Source organism: Phyllobates terribilis, unplaced genomic scaffold (genome assembly GCF_046119375.1).
Source record: "Phyllobates terribilis strain yellow unplaced genomic scaffold, ASM4611937v1 Scaffold_4__5_contigs__length_816908805, whole genome shotgun sequence".
Lineage (NCBI taxonomy): Eukaryota > Metazoa > Chordata > Amphibia > Anura > Dendrobatidae > Phyllobates > Phyllobates terribilis.
Genome location: NW_027362764.1, coordinates 114,973,285 through 114,994,679, shown reverse-complemented (window position 1 = coordinate 114,994,679; position 21,395 = coordinate 114,973,285). Strand labels below are relative to the sequence as shown.

At 45.4% G+C, this 21,395-nt stretch overlaps 1 protein-coding gene across 1 annotated transcript in view; it reads right to left on the bottom strand.

Moving 5' to 3' along the window:
* CNPY1 (canopy FGF signaling regulator 1) overlaps window positions 1–21,395 on the bottom strand; it is a 270,619-nt gene that overhangs the window by 140,765 nt on the left and 108,459 nt on the right. The window contains exon 2 of the mRNA XM_073677697.1: window positions 11,004–11,106. Coding sequence (XP_073533798.1) covers window positions 11,004–11,097 — 94 coding nt within the window. The 5' untranslated portion in view covers window positions 11,098–11,106. The remainder of the gene's footprint in view (window positions 1–11,003; window positions 11,107–21,395) is intronic.

Below are 21,395 nucleotides of genomic sequence, written 5' to 3'. Positions count from 1 at the left end.
AAGTTAATTCCGCATGTGTCAACCAGCTAAATCTGCAGGGGGTTGAATACTACTTGTAGGCACTGTATATAAATAATTCAGCTAGTATTTCCTTATTTACACTGTGTGCAGAATTATTAGGCAAGTTGTATTTTAGAGGATTATTTTTATTATTGATCAACAACTATGTTCTCAATCAACCCAAAAAACTCATAAATATCCAAGCTTAATATTTTAGGAAGTTGGAGTGTTTTTTTTTTTAGATTTGGCTATCTTAGGAGGATATCTGTTTGTACAGGTAACTATTACTGTGCAGAATTATTAGGCAACTTAATAAAAACCAAATATAATCCCATCTCACTTGTTTATTTTCACCAGGTAAACCAATATCAGTGCACAAAATTTAGAAATAAACATTTCTGACATGCAAAACCAAAAACCAAAAAAATTAGTGATCAATATAGCCATCTTTCTTTATGATGACACTCAACAGCCTTCCATCCATAGATTCTGTCAGTTGCTTGACCTGTTTTCGATCAACATTGTGTGCAGCAGCCACCACAGTCTCCCAGACACTGTTCCGAGAGGTGTACTGTTTTCCCTCCCTGTAGATCTCACATTTTATGATGGACCACAAGTTCTCTATGGGGTTCAGATCAGGTGAACAAGGGGGCCATGTCATTATTTTTTCTTCTTTTAGACCTTTACTGGCCAGCCACGCTGTGGAGTAGTTGGATGCATGTGATGGAGCATTGTCCTGCATGAAAATCATGTTTTTCTTGAACAATACCTACTTCTTCCTGTACCACTGCTTGAAGAAGTTGTCTTCCAGAAACTGGCAGTAGGTCTGGGAGTTGAGCTTCACTCCATCCTCAACCCGAAAAGGTCCCACAAGTTCATCTTTGATGATACCAGCCCATACCAGTACCCCACCTCCACCTTGCTGGCATCTGAGTCGGAGTGGAGCTCTCTACCCTTTACTGATCCAGCCTCTGGCCTATCCAACTGGCCCATCAAGAGTCACTCACTTCATCAGCCCATAAAACGTTTGAAAAATCAGTCTTAAGATATTTCTTGGCCCATTCTTGACGTTTTATCTTATGTTTCTTGTTAAAAGGTGGTCGTTTTTCAGCCTTCCTTACCTTGGCCATATCCCTGAGTATCACACACCTTGTGCTTTTTGATACTCCAGTAACGTTGCACTTCTGAAATATGGCAAAACAGGGGGCGAATGGCATCTTGGCAGCTTCACGCTTGATTTTCCTAAATTCATGGGCAGTTATTTTGCGTCTTTTTTGGCCAACACGCTTCTTGCGACCCTGTTGGCTATTTGCCATGGAAAGGAAGTTGCCTAATAATTAAGCACACCTTATATAGGGTGTTGATGTCATTAGTCAACACCCCTCCTCATTACAGAGATGCACATCACCACATTTACTTAATTGGTAGTTGGCTTTCAAGCCTATGCAGCTTGGAGTAGGACAACATGTATAAAAAGTATCATGAGATCAAAATACTCATTTGCCTAATAATTCTGCACACAGTATAATTGTTCCTTTCAACCTAGAAATGTATGGTATTCTTCTTCAGCTACATCTTGCAATCTCACGTTGAATCCCAAGAAATTACATGTTTTTATATTCGCTGAAATGGGTCACTTTCTTTGTTGTCATGATATACGCACTTATTTGTTGTCATTTAATACCCATAACTTCCTTATTTTATTCTGTACATGGGGCTGTTTGAGAGCTTCTTTTTTTGCAGGACAAGCTGCACTTTTTACTAGTACATACTTTATTTACAAAAATAAAAAATGAACAGATGAACAAACGATCAAAGACGGAATTGTTCTTAAGTTTTATTTATTTTTTTTTTTTTTATAGAATTACAGTGCTGTATGGCTGACATGTTAACTTTATTTTGCGGTTCGATAAAATTACACAATTTATAATTTTTTTATGTTTTTCTTTTCAAAGAAAAATCATTTAAAAAAAATGAATTGCTGTTTTTTGCTTGACATATTGTAAGAGCGACAACTTTTACATTATTTTCTATTTAAGAACTGTATAAGGGCTTGTTTTTTTGTGTACAGAGTAGCTTTTATTGGTACCATATTGGGATATATAAGATGTCTTGATCACTTTTTATTTATTTTAGCTGAGCTTAACAAATACATAGTTTTTAATTTTTTTTTTAACATTGAAAAATATAGTTTTATAGTATGGATCACTACGAATTTGGCAACACCAAATATTTAGGTTTTTTAATTTTTTTTCACAAATAGGTTTTCACAAAACATTTTTATTATAATTGAAGTTATGTTTATGTGACACCCCAGGGGTCTGGTTGCCACAGTAATAGAGATATTATGTCTGAGAGCAAGTGGGAGGTTTCTCTGGTCAGGATCCCTAAGCATGCAACACGGTCCGCCCAGACCTGGGAGGGGAGGAATCTGCCCTTATAAACTGGGTCTGGGGCGGGATTAGAGCAGTCAGAGCCTGGAGAGGGAAAGGAAGAACTAGGAGCTCTGTAGGAGCAGCAGCAGAAGTCCAGGGGCTGGAGCTGAGCAGAGTTCGCCCTGGACGAAGATACTAAAGCCGGACACAGGAGTCCGAGGCTGTGGGGACTGATCTATACCCAGCAGCAGAAACCAGCCGGCAGGGGATTCCAGGTCCTCTGGCCATAGAAGCCCGGAGGCTCAGTCACAAAGAAGGGACCTGCGCCGCCATCCAGGAGCGGAGGCTAACAGAAGGCCCCAAGTCACCAGCCATACGGGTGAGCACCACACGGTATACTCAGGGACGTGGGCTACTTCTACTCGCTTACAGCAAGGTAGCCAGGAAGAGTGCAGATAAACGGGGAGGCCTACAACTCCACCTGGCCAGGGGAACTCCTGCTTGCTCGCAGACTGACCAGGCCCCTTATACTAGCCAGTACTCCCGGGAGGGTCTGCCTTGTACCATCAGTAAAGACCCTGAACTGCACCACACGTCTCTGTGATTCCTTGCCGCACCAGCACCATTAGTACTGGGACCCTCACACCATCACTCCCATCATCTTCCACCTTAGCTGCCCTGAGGCAATACTTCTCCCGTGGGGAGTTATCCCATACTCGGCTGCGCAAACAACATCAGCCTCAGCGGTCTGCAGCGCAGCGGCGGTCCCCACTGACCGCAATCCACGGGTGGCGTAGTCGGACACTTATTCCAATACAAATAGACTGCCACTGGTTTGACCACCCTAGGCACGGACCGGGTCACCGCCACGGAGAACTACAACCCCCAGCGATCCGGCTCCGGGTATCCCCCTGCACAGCACAGGCCCAGGGGGCGCGTCAACTTTGGCGTAGTCGGCAGGATTTCGTGCCCGCAACCACCGGGTACTGCGTGCCTGAAAAAGAGACTTTTATACTTACCTGTGGTGAAGTTTCCCGCCGTCCGGAGTCGTTTCCCGCCATCCGGAGCCGATTCCCGCCATCAGACGCCATCTTAGACCGTTTCCCGCCATCTTCTGCCTTCTTCCCGCCATCCGCAGCTGCTTCCCGCCTTCGGACGCCATCTTCGGGACGCCGCACGGGAAGAAGAGGGGCGTGGACGCCGAAAGCGCGCGAGATCTGAAGCTCCGCCCCACGCTCCGTCCCACGCTCTGACGCTGCGCAAGGTCCTGGAAGGGAGGAAGAGCGACGCTGACGTCATCGGAGCGCGACGCCAGGTCCTCAACCCCGACGATCGACTGCGGAGCCGCGGCCTACGGAAGAAGAGCATCGCAAGGTAGGCCACGGTCCACTAGGGGGGAGGAGGATGCCGGATACCGAGGGGAGCTCCACTGCCACAGCCACCGCCAGCACAACCGCTGCAGCAGTCATGCCATTCACCATGCCCTATATCCCGGGGGCAGCCTGGCTACCCCAGTACTCAGGGGAGTCACATACCCTAAATGACTTTAGAGAAAGACTGGATAGCCTCTTCCAGGTGTACCCCCTCACAGAAGAGCAAAAAGTGAGCATCCTGGTGGCCCAATTAATCGGGGCAGCCCAAAGGGAGGTAAAGTCCTGGCCACTTGGGAGGAAGAGGACCGTCAGAGACATATTAGCCCGGCTGAAAGACACATTTGACACCCGCACCTCAGCCGAAATAAAGCTCAGATTTTACGGGTGTAAACAGCGGGCACATGAGAGTATAAGAGACTATGCTCTAAACCTACAAGAGGCCCTGAGAGCCATTAAGCAGGCAGACCCTGACAGCATGGGAAATGAAGATAAGCTGTTGACTGAACAATTTATTGAGGGTCTACTGTGCAATGCCCACCGAACCCAGTTGCGGGCAATGGCCTTACAGGACCCTGACCTGGACTTTGCACAGTTCAAGGACAGAGCCATCCGGGTGCTCCGAGAACCGGCACCAGGTGGCGCTGTGACCCACAGGCACCCTGCTATCACTTACCACCAGGAGACGGCGCTCTTGTCTGCAGGGCCTGTGGGAGCTGATGCGCAGGCTTTAAACAGTGACCCGGCTACAGACCTGCACCATCAGGTCCAAGAGCTGACTAAGAGCGTTGCCGCGCTAACCAGAACTGTGCAGTCTTTACAGGTCTCTTCTCCAGGAAAGATCCAGCTGGCATCCGGACCGGAGGACGTCCCGTGGCACCGACTGAGGAGGACCCCACCGGCCAGAGGAAGACCCAGCGACAGATACAACGAGGACGGACGACCCATCTGCCGCCGCTGCAATCAACCCGGACATGTGGCAAGGTACTGTCATTTAAACGGGCACAACCTGGGGTAGAGGGCCATCCCCCAGGCATAAGACCATCAGGCCCATCAAACTGGTGTGATAAATACGTAGGGGGACGTCCAATCTTGCCTGTGGTACTGGATGGCATTCCTATGAGTGCCCTACTAGACACCGGGTCACAGGTCACCACCATCCCGTACGTGCTCTTCAAGCAGTACTGGAATGACTCGGACATAACCCGCTACCCAGATGACGACCTGAGTATCATCGCCAGCAATGGTCAGCCCGTGCCGCAGGTGGGATTCAAAGAGGTGACCATTAAGATCGGTAAAGTCGAACTGGCGGCACAAGGACTGATTATAGTGGACATAGACCGTCATGAGAGTCACCCTAGAATTACCTTGGGAACTAATGTGATTGAAAATTGTCTTGCAGAGGTGATTCTCATTTTACAGCAGGTTGCCAAGAACGCCAGTTCCGGCCAGCAGCGTGTGCTCCAAAAAGAGATCCGGGCACTGATGAAGCGGCAACAGGTGGAACTATCTGGTGGTGAGATAGGTAGCGTGAGAATGTGTGACCCGTTCCCTATTGCCATGCCCCCAAAAAGTGAGATGATGATTTGGTGTCGGGCAGCTATTGGTCTAAGAGGTAGAGACTACCAAGCAATGGTAGAACCCGTCTACTCAGACAGTAGGCCCACCATTTTGACAGCACGGGGGGTGGTCGATGTACACCATGGGAGGGTGCCCGTTCGCATCATAAATATTGGGGAGAGAGAGACGTACACCTGCCCCGGTATGCCACGCTAGCCAAATTGTTCACCATAAACCAGAATTCTGTACAGGCCGTGGAACCCTTGCCTCCATCTCAATCAGAGGAAGGTAACGGCTCTAAGAGACCAATGGAGGACTGGTGTCAGCAACTACATTTGGGTACTGACTCCACTCCCTCACACCAGAAACAGGGAGTCTATCGGGTGGTTCAAGAGTACGAGAGAGTGTTCAGCAAACACCCGTTAGACTTCGGGCGAGTAAAGGGGGTAGAACACCACATCCCCACGGGAGACCATCCTCCCATAAAGGAAAGATACCGACCCGTACCCCCGGCACACTACCAACACACCAAGGGGATGCTTAGAGACATGAAGGAGGCTGGGGTAATCAGGGACAGCTGTAGCCCCTGGGCAGCTTCACTAGTCTTAGTGAAAAAGAAAGACAACACCATGAGGATGTGTGTAGACTACAGGAAGGTCAACCGTATCACACACAAAGATGCGTACCCGTTACCAAGGATAGAAGAGTCCTTAGCTGCATTAAAATCTGCTAACTTCTTCTCTACTTTGGATCTCACTAGCGGGTACTGGCAGGTTCCTGTAGCAGAGGCGGACCGGGAGAAGACCGCATTCACCACCCCGATGGGTCTCAGCGAATTTAACTGTATGCCGTTCGGGCTCTGCAACGCACCAGGAACCTTCCAACGGTTGATGGAATGCTGTCTGGGACACCGGAACTTCGAGACGGTCCTGTTATACCTGGACGATGTCATCGTCTATTCCAAGACCTACGAGGACCACCTGAAACACCTGGCAGAAGTGTTCGAAGCTCTGGCAAACTACGGCCTAAAGGTGAAACCCTCCAAGTGTCACCTCCTGAAACCAAAGGTGCAATACCTAGGACACGTGGTGAGTGCTGACGGAGTGGCTCCCGACCCTGATAAGATCACCGTGATTAAGGACTGGCCAAGACCCTCCAGCATAAAGGAAGTGCGGCAGTTCCTCGGGTTGGTAGGCTACTACCGAAGATTCATTCCCGGTTTCACCAAAATGGCAGCCCCTATGCAGGACCTCCTGATAGGTCAATCTCGGAAAGCCAAAAACCAGAAGCCGCCCTTTAGGTGGGAAAAGCTGGAAGAGGAGTCCTTCTGCCAGCTGAAGATGGCCCTCACGGGGGATGAAATCCTGGCATATCCAGACTACAGCCAGCCCTTTATCCTCCACACGGACGCAAGCAACATCGGGCTAGGAGCCGTACTGTCCCAGATCCAGCAAGGGAAAGAACGGGTAATCGCTTACGCCAGCCGAAAGCTACGGCCCACGGAGAGGAACCCTGAGAATTATAGCTCATTCAAGCTGGAGTTCCTGGCAGTAGTGTGGGCAGTGACCGAACGTTTAAAGCATTACCTTGCCTCCTCCAAATTCACCGTGTACACAGATAACAACCCGTTGACACACCTGGACACTGCAAGGCTCGGTGCCCTGGAGCAGAGATGGATGGCCCGCCTGTCCAACTTTGAATTCACCATCAAATACCGGGCAGGACGCTGAAATGCCAACGCGGATGCCCTGTCTAGAATGCCGAACTTACCGGATGTAGGGGAAGATCCAGAAGATCTGGAAGAAGTTGAGCTCCCTGCGTTCCACCGTCATGGGATTACCCTGTATTCCCACCGTGTGAAGGACAGGCGCTCCGTGACATTCAATCCCTTGCCCCACTACAACTGGGCGGAGACGCAAGACAGTGATCCCGCAGTCCATTTGGTGAAGGAAATGCTGACCCAGGCCGATGCCCGTCTTGACCCAGATGCTCCGGAGGAGACCAAGCAACTGTGGAAGGAGAAAAGTAAGCTGTTCCTCTACAGAGAGAAGCTGTGCCGGAGAATGGTTAACTCTCGAACGCATGAGTTGACCTGGCAGGTAGTGGTCCCAAGACGAGACGCGGCTATGGTTCTGGAGGCATACCACAACGGAGCAGGGCATTTCGGATGGAAGAAGCTGGAGTTCTTGTTGCGTGAACGGTTCTACTGTGTAGGCATGAGAGGAGCCATCGAGAGGTGGTGCAGAGACTGTGGCCCGTGCCACCTGAGAAGAAAGGACCGTGCCAGCCAGAAGACTCCCTTGCAGCCCATCATCACCAGACAGCCACTGGAACTGGTAGCCCTGGACCATGTGAAACTGGCTCCAAGCAGATCTGGGTATGTCTACGCCCTCACAATCGTAGATCATTACTCCCGGTTCCTGGTGGTGGTCCCGGTCAAGGAATTAACGGCTCAAACAGCAGCTAGAGCCTTCCAGCAGCACTTCTGCCGTCCACACGGGTACCCGGACCAAGTGTTGACAGACCAAGGACCAGCCTTCGAAGCGGAGGTCTTCCAGGAGTTCTGCAACCTGTATGGCTGCAAGAAGATAGGAACAACGCCCTATCACCCTCAAACCAATGGACTCTGCGAGAAGATGAACCAGGTGGTGATAGATCTGCTAAAAACACTGCCCCTGGAAGAACCAAGTCTGTGGCCTGAGAAACTGCCCGATCTGGTGGACCTGTATAACCACATCCCTGTAGGTTCCACCAACTGTACCCCGGCTTACCTAATGAGAGCAAGACCTGGTAAGCTGCCTATTGACCTGGATATGGGAGTATTGACGCCTGAGGACACCTCGCCAGAGGCAGACTGGGATACAGAACGGCAGCAGCAGTATCGGAAAGTACAGGAAAGCGTCGAGCGAAGTCTGTCTCAAGCTAGAGAAAGGCAAGAGAAGGCTTATAACCAGTATGCTCCCGCTGTTCCCCTGGTACCTGGAGAGCAGGTCTTGAAGAGGAAGAGGCGGCTCCACAAGTTGGACGACCAGTGGGAGAAGGACCCGTACACCGTACTGCCATCAAGCCATGAGAACCCAAAAATCTGCGTAATCAGTAAGGATGGAGGAGAAACCACAGCCATTGTCTCCAGAGACCACCTGAAGAAGTGTCCCGAGCAGCTGCAAAGCCCTGAAGAAGATCAAGAAAACCCTCAACCCGCAGAGGAAAGGGAAGAAATGATCAGTACCGTACTCGGAGACTTCCCCCGGTCTTGGACACAAGTAAACGGCGCTGTCGTGGTACCCGTCCTCACCTTTCTCCAGCCAGCCCCGCAAGTGCCTACAGAGGAACCGGTAGAGCTGGAAGAGCAGCCGGCCCAAGAGGCAGAAGAGTCCACACCAGCAGTACAGGAGGATCAACCCACCGCTAGTAGTGAGCCTGCCGTGCCTCTAGTGAGCCAAAGAGTGCGCAGAAAGCTGCAGAACCAGTTAGTGAGCTCCGTAGGTCCACTAGAGTCACTAGAGGTCAGATGCCCGCTCGCTGGAGAATCTAAACCAATGCACTGTAAAGTTGACTGTTTATTGAAAAATGTTTATGGTTTATGTTTGTTGCCTGTTACTAATTATGTTTCTCAGTTACCCTGCAGATTTATTTGGACTAACAGGTTATGGACACTGGATAACCGGAACAGTATTGTAGATAGTTGCACCTTGGTGCCTCTTGCGAAGACGGTCGCAGAAGAGAAAACCTGTCTGGCGTGGCCTACTTGCGGCCCAAAGTAGCTAGCTCCAGCCTTGCAGCCACGCCCAAGGACAACGCAAGTGGTTTGCTTTGGACAGGTCCCCTATTCTGTGCCAAGACTTCGCCTTGTTGGGTGACATGGACACCCCCTTTGTGTCATAAACTTCACCTTGGGTGATATGGACACCCGGTCACGGAAACGCCGTGACTTCTACAGACTAAAGCTTCTTGTAAATATGTTGTCTTGTTATTGTTATACCTTGTATTTATGTTTCTTCAAAAATGTGTTTAGTCCCGGAGTACTAAAATTTACTAGGGGGGAATGTGACACCCCAGGGGTCTGGTTGCCACAGTAATAGAGATATTATGTCTGAGAGCAAGTGGGAGGTTTCTCTGGTCAGGATCCCTAAGCATGCAACACGGTCCGCCCAGACCTGGGAGGGGAGGAATCTGCCCTTATAAACTGGGTCTGGGGCGGGATTAGAGCAGTCAGAGCCTGGAGAGGGAAAGGAAGAACTAGGAGCTCTGTAGGAGCAGCAGCAGAAGTCCAGGGGCTGGAGCTGAGCAGAGTTCGCCCTGGACGAAGATACTAAAGCCGGACACAGGAGTCCGAGGCTGTGGGGACTGATCTATACCCAGCAGCAGAAACCAGCCGGCAGGGGATTCCAGGTCCTCTGGCCATAGAAGCCCGGAGGCTCAGTCACAAAGAAGGGACCAGCGCCGCCATCCAGGAGCGGAGGCTAACAGAGGGCCCCAAGTCACCAGCCATACGGGTGAGCACCACACGGTATACTCAGGGACGTGGGCTACTTCTACTCGCTTACAGCAAGGTAGCCAGGAAGAGTGCAGATAAACGGGGAGGCCTACAACTCCACCTGGCCAGGGGAACTCCTGCTTGCTCGCAGACTGACCAGGCCCCTTATACTAGCCAGTACTCCCGGGAGGGTCTGCCTTGTACCATCAGTAAAGACCCTGAACTGCACCACACGTCTCTGTGATTCCTTGCCGCACCAGCACCATTAGTACTGGGACCCTCACACCATCACTCCCATCATCTTCCACCTTAGCTGCCCTGAGGCAATACTTCTCCCGTGGGGAGTTATCCCATACTCGGCTGCGCAAACAACATCAGCCTCAGCGGTCTGCAGCGCAGCAGCGGTCCCCACTGACCGCAATCCACGGGTGGCGTAGTCGGACACTTATTCCAATACAAATAGACTGCCACTGGTTTGACCACCCTGGGCACGGACCGGGTCACTGCCACGGAGAACTACAACCCCCAGCGATCCGGCTCCGGGTATCCCCCTGCACAGCACAGGCCCAGGGGGCGCGTCATTTATCTTTATTTTTTAATGTAACACAAAAAATGTTTTTTGTTTTTTTTTTGCAATGCCTACTAGTCACTCAAGGGGACTTGAACCTGTGATCATATTGATAATGCACTGTAATACTTATGTAGTACAGAGCATTATCCAATCTATCAGTGTTTGACTGACAAATTGCCTAGTAGACCCTGTAAGATCGGATAGGCTGGGGGATATGGCAGACATGGAAACCATTGATTATTAAGTCTCTGGTTGCCAAACCAACTCACGATAGCACTTTGGGTATGTCGATGGGCTGACAGTGGCGTATGTGAGGTTAAAATGCAGGAATTGGATCTAGCTCCAGTCTCAGAACACACAGCAGGAGCTCAGCTGTGTATTACAGCTGGCTCCTTCTATAGATGACACAGGGAAAACTATTGAGTCGTAAATGTACGCCCAAATGCAGGAAAGCACTTGCAATATGCCCACTTGTGGGAAGGGATTCAAGGATTTTTCCGCTACTTTTACACTGGTGACGTACCCTTGGAAAACATCATCAATATCAGATCGGTTGGGGTTAAACACCCGGCACCCCCACTGCTCAGCTGCTGTCGCCGCCTTGACTTCGCGTCAAAAATGTATTTTAACATGAGGGAAAATTTACTGACCTCCACAATACGTGACCGGATCTCTCTTCCCTTCCACACTGTGGTATAAAACAGCTGTACAGAGCATTCCAATTTGGAACAAAAGTAATGTCATATTGAATACCTAAAAAAGAAATAAAATATAAGTTCACCCTAAAGTATCGGCATTTATATTTGTATTGAACCAAAGAATGCGTAAACCCTACTTTTCTGCTAATGGAGCTGTCAGCGGGATTGTTTCTGTTTATGAATTTTCCATTGGTAAGTTTTTATGTAATAGAGGATCCTACAATTTTCTGATAATTTTTTATTCTGGTATTTCTCGTTTCAGGATGTAGAGTGAACCAACAGACCTATTTTGCAATTATTTTTCGCAAACCATTTAATTGTGATGAGGTTCAAAAATTGACTGGTCTCTGTTTTTTTTCTATTCTTGTGGACAGATTCATCAAATTGTTTTCATCAGATTTCTGGAGTAAAAGACATTGAATTGCTTAAAAAGTTTTGCTTCTTTTTAAAGTTGTGAAAAAAATATTCTGACTTTTGGCGTTTTCACACCAATCCTGGCCATATCAGTCAAAGTGAGTGGAGCAAGGGCTGGACAGGCCATGGCGAGGCCGCCACCCCGACAAGTCCTTCAAAAGTTACATGCATAACGTATGGCAGAAATGTAATCCAGTCTCCGACTGGAGTAATATTTCTTACAAGGCGCACGGAAGCACACGCTATTGATACAATGCACCTAATTCATTAAGTGGCGTGTGACTGTTAATGAATTAGGCGCATCTTACTCCTACATGCCCATCAATAAGACCGACGTATGATATGCTAGTCTTAATGAATCAGGCCCTTGGTCTGCAAAAAAAAACAAAGATGTGAGCAGCTCTATAGACTTTAATGGGTACGTGTACTATCCATTAAAAACACAGCTAGAACATGAATATGAAACAGAAAAATCTAAATGAAGACTAAGGCTGCAGTCAAGCGGCGGTAGACACTCTCATGCGAGAGAATCGGGCCGATTATGCCAATAACACTCGGCTCAAACTCTAATAGAGTTTGAGCCGAATGTCATATTAGTGTGATCAGATTCTCTTGCATGCGAGAATCGGAGCACAAATGCGGAGATGGAGAACAAGATTTCTCCATCTTCTCCATTGTCCGATGTTTCACACGCACCAATAGACTTGTATGGGTGCACATGATCCGATTATCGGATGTACTCGCAGCATGCTGCGATTCTCTCTCATGCCGAATCGGTACTGCGACATAGTATAACATTGGGCCAAGTGCTTTCCGACAAATATCGGCTAGCAATCGGCCGTGTTAAACGCTCATGTGAGTGAGCCCTAAGACTCTGTATTTGACAACGCCAAATAGATTTTCGTAGTAATGGTTAACCCTCTGACTTCTACAGCAATGTAATTACAGGGAGCTGATGTGTTGATAGAACGAGTTCAATAGCCGCCTCCATGATCAGACATTTTAGCTGCCTATTCTGTGCATAAGTGATAAATGCCCATTAATAAAACCAATGGCCACTGAACAGCTACAGCCTTGATTTAGCGGTCTCTCTGATTTCAACAGTCACAGCCGGAGCTCACCATTCACTGTGCTGGTCCCACGCAGCCAACTTCTGACCCCATGCAATCCCTGTAACATATTTGTATAGCTTGGTGCCAAGACTAAAGGAATTCCATTATGTAACAGCACATAATGGAGTCTTAACAGGTTACACATGTGGTCAAAATTGTTGTTACCCCTCGTTTAATGAAAGAAAAACCCACAATGGTCACAGAAATAACTTGAATCTGACAAAAGTAATAATAAATTAAAAATCTATAAAAATGAACAAATGAAAGTCAGACATTGCTTTTCAACCCTGCTTCCACAGAATTAAAAAAAAAATTAAACTTATGAAATAGGCCTAGACAGAAATGATGGTACTCTTCTTAACTTAATATTTTGTTGAACAACCTTTTGAGGCAATCACTGCAATCAAACGATTCCTGTAACTGTCAATGACACTTCTGCACCTCTCGACAGGTATTATGGCCCACTCCTCATGAGCAAATTGCTCCAATTGTCTTGTGTTTGAAAGTTGCCTTTTCCAGACGGCATGTTTCAGCTCTTTCCAAAGGTGCTCAATAGGATTTAGGTCAGGGCTCATACGAGGCCACTTCAGAATAGTCCAATGTTTTCCTCTTAGCCATTCTTGGGTGTTTTTAGCGTGTTTTTTAGTGTGTTTAGTGTGTTTTGGGTCATTATCCTGTTACAAGAACCATGACCTGCGACTGAGATCAAGCTTTCTGACACTGGACAGCACATTTCTCTCTAGTGTCCCTTGATAGTCTTGAGATTCCATTGTACCCTGCACAGTTTCACAGTAGGGACAGTGTTCTTTTCTTGATATGCTTCATTTTTCCAACTGTGAACATAGAGCTGATGTGCCTTGCCAAAAACTTCCATTTTTGTCTCATCTGTACATAGGACATTCTCCCTGAAGCTTTGTGGCTTGTCAACATGTAGTTTGGCAGATTCCAGTCTGGCTTATTTATGATTTTTTTTCAACAATGGTGTTCTCCTTGGTCGTCTCCCTTGAAGTCCACTTTGGATCAAACAAAGACGGATGGTGCGATCTGACACTGATGTTCCTTGAGCTTGAAGTTCACCTTTAATCTCTTTAGAAGTTATCCTGGGCTCTTTTGTTACCATTCGTATAATCCGTCTCTTTGATTTGTCATCAATTTTCCTCCTGCGGCCACGTCCAGGGAGGTTGACTACAGTCCCATGGATTTTAAATCTCTGAATAATATGTGCAACTGTAGTCATAGGAACATCAAGCTGCTTGGAGATGGTCTCATACCCTTTACCTTTAACATGCTTGTCTATAATTTTCTTTCTAATCTCCTGAGACAACTCTTTCCTTTGCTTCCTCTGGTCCATGTTGAGTATGGTACACACCATGTCACCAAACAGCACAGTGAGTATCTGTGGCCCTATATACAGGCCCACTGACTGATTACAAGATTGTAGACACCTGTGATGCTAATTAGTGGATATAACTTGATTTAACATGTCCCTTTTGTCACATTATTTTCAGGGGTACCATCATTTCTGTCCAGGCCTATTTCAAATTGGAGCAATTTGCTCATGAGGAGTGGGCCAAAATACCCGTCGAGAGGTGCATTAGTCTCATTGACAGTTACAGGAATCGTTTGATTGCAGTGATTGCCTCAAAAGGTTGTTCAACAAAATATTAAGTTAAGAAGAGAACCATCATTTCTGTCCAGGCCTATTTCATGAGTTTAATTTTTTTTTTAAATTCTGTGGAATCAGGGTTGAAAAGCAATGTCTGACTTCCATTTGTTCATTTTCATAGATTTTTAATTTATTACTTTTGTCAGATTCAAGTTAATTCTGTGACCATTGTGGGTTTTTCTTTCATTAAACGAGGGGTACCAACAATTTTGACCACGTGTGTAATATTAGTGTCACCAGTATCCAAGCTGCAACGTCATTAATGCTCCCAAGTCACCTGGGTAGTAGAAATGATTTATCAATTTGTTTACTTAAAGCCCAGAGCTGATATCAGGTTTCAGATATTAAAAGTCACTTAGAACCCACAGGAATGACCAAATATATGTTAAAATAATGACTTGTATTTAATAGATGCATAAAATATACATGTATAATCAAAAGTGGATGATAACATTACAGATAAAGGAAGTATAACATAGCACTCTATATCCAAGGGCAGTAAAATGAGAGGTATTGTTTTTTTTTTTTTTTTTTAACAGCTAGGAGATTGGTAAGGAGACTTAAAGTATCACTCCAGTGCTTTTTATTTTACCGACGGAGTGGTGTCACTAATGTAAGTTCCCTGTCCCCAGTACTATACTTACCAGCCACCAACTTCATCTGTTATCGACACCGCTCCGGTAGTCCTCTGCAGGTTGTGACCTGCCGGATCTCTCCAGTGTTTGAGGAACGAACAGGAGGTCACTTCTCAATGTAAGTGTATGAGAGCCAGAACGAGGCAGAACGAGGTTCTCATAGACTTACACTAAGAGTTTGTGACCGTTAAGGTGCGGTAACAAGATGGCTGATCAGGACCGGAGTAGTGCAGGGAAGAGCAGAAGACAGTGGCTGCTAAGTATATTATTGGGGCAGGGAACTTACAGAAGTGTCATCACTCCAGCTCTAAAAAAATACATTAAAAAAATGCTGGAGTGGTGCTTTAACTTTTAACAGAATTTTTGAAAAAAAAAAATTCAGAGGTGGGTGACTCTTTAAAATCAATATTTTGTGAACGGAAAGAATAGATTAAGGATAGGGCTACACAGCAACTTTGGCCATGATACCTGTTGCGCTACCAAAGTTCGTTAGGTGTCATTGCTACATTACAATTCAATACAAATTAATTTGCGTCTTTGCGGCCCCCAAGGAGCTGTGGCAAGCTAGCTGCAAGAAGTCCAACCGTGTTAGATTTTTTGCATCCTGTTTGTCGCAGTACCATTGGGGTGGGGGAGTGGGGGTGGCTTTAATTTGTGTTGTGCAGAAATGTAGCGGCGTCATGTACTGTCGCACGACAAGTGTTATGGCAAAAGTCACAGTGTGGTCCCATTCTAAGTCCATGACCCCACTGTCAGTATTCGGTCAGTATTTTTTCTCAGCAGTGGGAGCCAAAACCAGGTGAGGAACAATCAGAGAAAAGGTATAACAGAAACAAGTCACCAATTCCGCATTTATCACCCACTCCTGGTTTTGGCTCCCACTCTGGAGAAAAAATACTGACAGAATACAGATAGTGGGGCTGTGGCCTAATAGTTGCATCATGCCATCCTTCATATACCTTCCATTTGTGGAATACAAACATGGTCATGGAATAATTAATGTATATAGCATATATGCTCTGCTTTGCTGTTGCTTATTTACATAACCCTTAACAGGGTGTGATTTAAGAAATAGGGGTGTGTTTTGGTTATGATTAATATGTGCTTTCCTAATATCCCAATCCTGTACAATAAACTGGTTTGACCCTACCCTCCATGTATGTAGTAAACATATGCATTTCCTGCGCAGACATGAAAAGCGCCATACAACTACTCAGCAGACATACCATAATTACTGATAGCAATAAATAGAATTTTCATAAAACAAAAATCTACTTGACTTCCTCACTTTAATAAGGCCATGTTCAGTATTTTACATCAGTATTTAAAAGCCAAAATCAAGAGTGAAATAATCAGGAAAATTATAATAGAAACACGTGCACCTCTTCAGCATTTTTTACCAACTCCTGGTTTTGGCTTACAAATACTGATGTAAAATACTGACCAAATATTGAACGTGTGAATGTGGCCTAATTCTTTAATCTCTGTTGAGTAGGCAAAGCTTCCCACTTACCTGTGTTTGCAGCAGGGACACGACCACTTTAATAGTCACTGTTTAAAGTAAAGTATTAGGAAGTCGCTGCCGGCTCAGATGAGCATTTATGATACAAGAATAACAGGTGTTTCAAGAGTCTATTCATTATTCACGTGGTGTCTCCTACTACTGCCACGATACTTGTAGCAGCATGCTGGTTCAGATGATTGACACGTGATAAAGCCAATCAGAGGGGGCACAGGTAAGATGTTAGCAAATCATTGACTCTCTCTACTGTGTGAATATCCCATCTGGAATTCCAGAGAGAAACCTTGAAATTCAATCGCACAGAGGAGAACAAACACGTCTCCTGGCTTTATATGAGCTGACTGCTGCCGCTGTAGCCTTAGCAGCTTACCTGAGACACAGAAAATACGATACATTGTACAAAATAGTACGATAAATACTATGTACAGGTGCACTTCTGTAAAATAAGCTGGGATTTTTCATAAAGTAGTAAATGTTCAAATTCCTCCCTTCCAAAAAACAAAAACAAACAAACAAAAGAAATAAGCATTACTTATCCCTTCAATCTCCAACAGTCCTGGAAGTGATGGCGTCCAGACTATCAGGTACCTGACCATTTCAGTCAATCACTGGCATGTACGACACAAAATCTCTGATCGGTTGAATTAATTAAGTGACTGAACAGATCACCAAACAGAGGCACTGGAGCAATGGGGGATTAAAGAAATGTTTCTTTTCATGAAATTGTGAATTTGGACTTAAAGAAAAATATAACACTTCTTAAGCAGGAAAATCCATATAAAAAAGATACGTCGACAGGAGAAACATTCAAAAAGAGGTTTTCCTGGCTAAACCTAAAGTTCTGCTGTAGCTGTATTGCACAGCAGATTTTCGGAAACTTGACATTGTGCAATGCGCACACTTGTCAGGAATGCTCTTCATTGCCGGTCAAGCAGCCATCACATGACCACAAATATGTGATTTTAATAATGAGAGAGAGAAGCAGGTAAAGTTGGTAGTCGGTGCGTGACTGCTGATCACATATTTGTACATTGAGTTTTATGTGCAGATTTTCCCCATAGAATTGCAATAGATGTGGAAAATCCGCAGGTAAAAAAAACACACAAAAAAACACATGTAGTCTGCACATGAATCTATCAGTTGAGTTTTGTCAAAGTCAAACATCAGGAAGTGTAAAAAAAACAAAACAAAGCAGCTTTATTTGAAACATGACATACCAAAAAGAGACAGAAACTGCAGTGTTAAAAATGACATAAAAAAAGGCATGGAAAAAAAAGACAAGTAACCTAATAGGTGCAGAAGTGTGGCAGAATATCGACAACATCAAATACTCATTATGGGAACAGAGTTAGACCTGATGAGGCTGGTTTACTTACTCTGAAAATCCATAATCAGAAGGTCAGTATAATTTAAAAAAATAGAAAAACAATTTCAAAACACATTATATTGCCATCCTGTCATAGATTTTCAAAGTAAGTACATCGAACCTCACTTCTGGTGACAGATCCCTTTAAAGGGTTATGCCCATGTTCTAAGTTAGGCATGTTTGCAAAGTACTGGTAAAAACAAGCAACTTAGCAAATCAATTTTGATTAGAATTTGGCTCCATTTTCCTGTTAGCACTACTTTTATTTTTTTATTGTTTACTGCACAGTGCCAAGGTTACTGGCCACTGCTGTTGTCAAGGAGCGATAAGAGAACTTGCACAGCACTTACAAGATCTTTCTTACTGCGCTTGTAAGCATTGCATTGGCATCTCAATTAATTAATTTATTTTACTCCCTTATATAGCGCTGTTAATTCCACAGTACTTTACAGACATCCTTGAGATGCAGATACCAGTGAACACAATTTTGGAATAAGAACCGTCAGCGCCTTCTTCCAATGATCCTGCCCGCTTGAGATTACAGCAGACGCCATGACGTCACTACACTAGCTGCGCATAGCTTCAATACACTGCACAGACCAGAGAGAGTGGGGAATGGGTTTAGGTGAGTAGTTATATATATATTTTTTCAAACTGTCAGCAATTGTGGGAAATTGTTTGGACATCATATTGCGTGGAGGCCTATGTGGGGACATCATATATTGTGGGGACATTGTACTGTGAGGGGGCTTTGTGGGGTTTATTACTGTGTGAGGGGGGGAACTCTGAGGATATCATATTGTATTGGGAGCTGTTGATCAAGGTACAAGGGCTGAATAACAGGAACGGTATAATTAATTTTTTTTGTAAACTTTATAAACAGCAGTTAACCCCTTAAGCCCCGCGGGTGGTTTGCACGTTAATGACCGGGCCAATTTTTACAATTCTGACCACTGTCACTTTATGAGGTAATTACGCTGGAACGCTTCAACAGATCCCCCTGATTCTGAGATTGTTTTTTCGTGACATATTGTACTCCATGATTGTGGAAAAATTTCTTCGATATCACTTGCGTTTATTTGTGAAAAAAACGGAAATTTGGCGAAAATTTTGAAAATTTTGCAATTTTCAGAATTTGAATTTTTAAGCCCTGAAATCAGAGCGATATATCACACAAAAGAGTTAATAAATAACATTTCCCACATGTCTACTTTACATCAGCACAATTTTGGAACCAAAATTTTTTTTTGTTAGGGAGCTATAAGGGTTAAAAGTTGACCAGCGATTTCTCATTTTTCCAACAAAATTTACAAAACCATTTTTTTAGGGACCACATCACATTTGAAGTCACTTTGAGAGGTCTGTATGACAGAAAATACCCAAAAGTGACACCATTCTAAAAACTGCACCCCTCAAGGTGCTCAAAACCACATTCAAGAACTTTATTAACCCTTCAGGTGCTTCACAGGAATTTTTTGAATGTGGAAGAAAAAAATGAACATTTAACTTTTTTCACAAAAATGTTACTTTAGACCCAATTTTTTTTATTTTCACAGGGGTAACAAGAAAAAATGGACCCCAAAATTTGTTGTGCAATTTCCCCTGGGCACGCAGATACCCAATATTTTGGGGAAAAAACACTGTTTAGGCGCACGGCAGGGCTCGGAAGGGAAGGAGCGCCATTTGACTTTTTGATTGTAAAATTTGCTTGAATAATTAGCGGACGTCATGTTGTGTTTGGAGAGCCCATGTGTGCCCAAACTTTGGAGCTCCCCCACAAGTGACCCCATTTTGGAAACTAGACCCCCCAAGGCACCTTTCTAGATGCATAGTGAGCACTTGGAACCCAGAGGTGCTTCACAAATTGATTCGTAACAATGAAAAAGTGAAAAAAAAAAACACTTTTTCATTTTTATGAATCAATTTGTGAAGCACCTGAGGGTTCCAAGTGCTCACAATGCATCTAGATAGGTGCCTTGGGGGGTCTAGTTTCCAAAATGGGGTCACTTGTGGGGGAGCTCCAATGTTTGGGCACACAGCGGCTCTCCAAACGCAACATGGTGTCACTAACAATTTGAGCCGATTTTCCGTTAAATTTGTTAGAGGACACCATGTTGCATTTAGAGAGTCCCTGTGTGCCCAAACATTGGAGCTCCCCCACAAGTGACCCCATTTTAGAAACTAGACCCCCCAAGGCACCTATCTAGATGCATAGTGAGCACTTGGAACCCCCAGGTGCTTCACAAATTGATTCGTAACAATGAAAAAGTGAAAAAAAAAAACACTTTTTCATTTTTATGAATCAATTTGTGAAGCACCTGAGGGTTCCAAGTGCTCACTATGCATCTAGATAGGTGCCTTGGGTGGTCTAGTTTCCAAAATGGGGTCACTTGTGGGGGAGCTCCAATATTTGGGCACACAGCGGCTCTCTAAATGCAACATGGTGTCCGCTAACAAATTTAACGCAAAATTGGCTCAAATTGTTAGCGACACCATGTTGCGTTTGGAGAGCCGCTGTGTGCCCAAACATTGGAGCTCCCCCACAAGTGACCCCATTTTGGAAACTAGATCCCCCAAGGCACCTATCTAGATGCATCGTGAGCACTTGGAACCCCCAGGTGCTTCACAAATTGATTCGTAACAATGAAAAAGTGAAAAAAAAAACACTTTTTCATTTTTATGAATCAATTTGTGAAGCACCTGGGGGTTCCAACTGCTCACTATGCATCTAGATAGGTGCCTTGGGGGGTCTAGTTTCCAAAATGGGGTCACTTGTGGGGGAGCTCCAATGTTTGGGCACACAGGGACTCTCTAAATGCAACATGGTATCCGCTAACAAATTGAATGGAAAATCGGCTCAAATTGTTAGCGGACACCACATTGCGTTTGGAGAGCCCCTCTGTGCCCAAACTTTGGAGCTCCCCCACAAGTGACCCCATTTTGGAAACTAGACCCCCCAAGGCACCTTTCTAGATGCATACTGAGCACTTGGAACCCCCAGGTGCTTCACAAATTGATTCGTAATAATGAAAAAGTGAAAAAAAAAACACTTTTTCATTTTTACGAATCAATTTGTGAAGCACCTAGGGGTTCCAAGTGCTCACTATGCATCTAGATAGGTGCCTTGGGGGGTCTAGTTTCCAAAATGGGGTCACTTGTGGGGGAGCTCCAATGTTTGGGCACACAGGGACTCTCTAAATGCAACATGGTATCCGCTAACAAATTGAATGGAAAATCGGCTCAAATTGTTAGCGGACGCCACATTGCGTTTGGAGAGCCCCTCTGTGCCCAAACTTTGGAGCTCCCCCACAAGTGACCCCATTTTGGAAACTAGACCCCCCAAGGCACCTTTCTAGATGCATAGTGAGCACTTGGAACCCCCAGGTGCTTCACAAATTGATTCGTAACAATGAAAAAGTGAAAAAAAACAACACTTTTTCATTGTTATGAATCAATTTGTGAAGCACCTGGGGTTCCAAGTGCTCACTATGCATCTAGATAGGTGCCTTGGGGGGTCTAGTTTCCAAAATGGGGTCACTTGTGGGGGAGCTCCAATGTTTGGGCACACAGGGACTCTCCAAATGCAACATGATATCCGCTAACAATTTGAGCCAACAATTTGTTAGCGG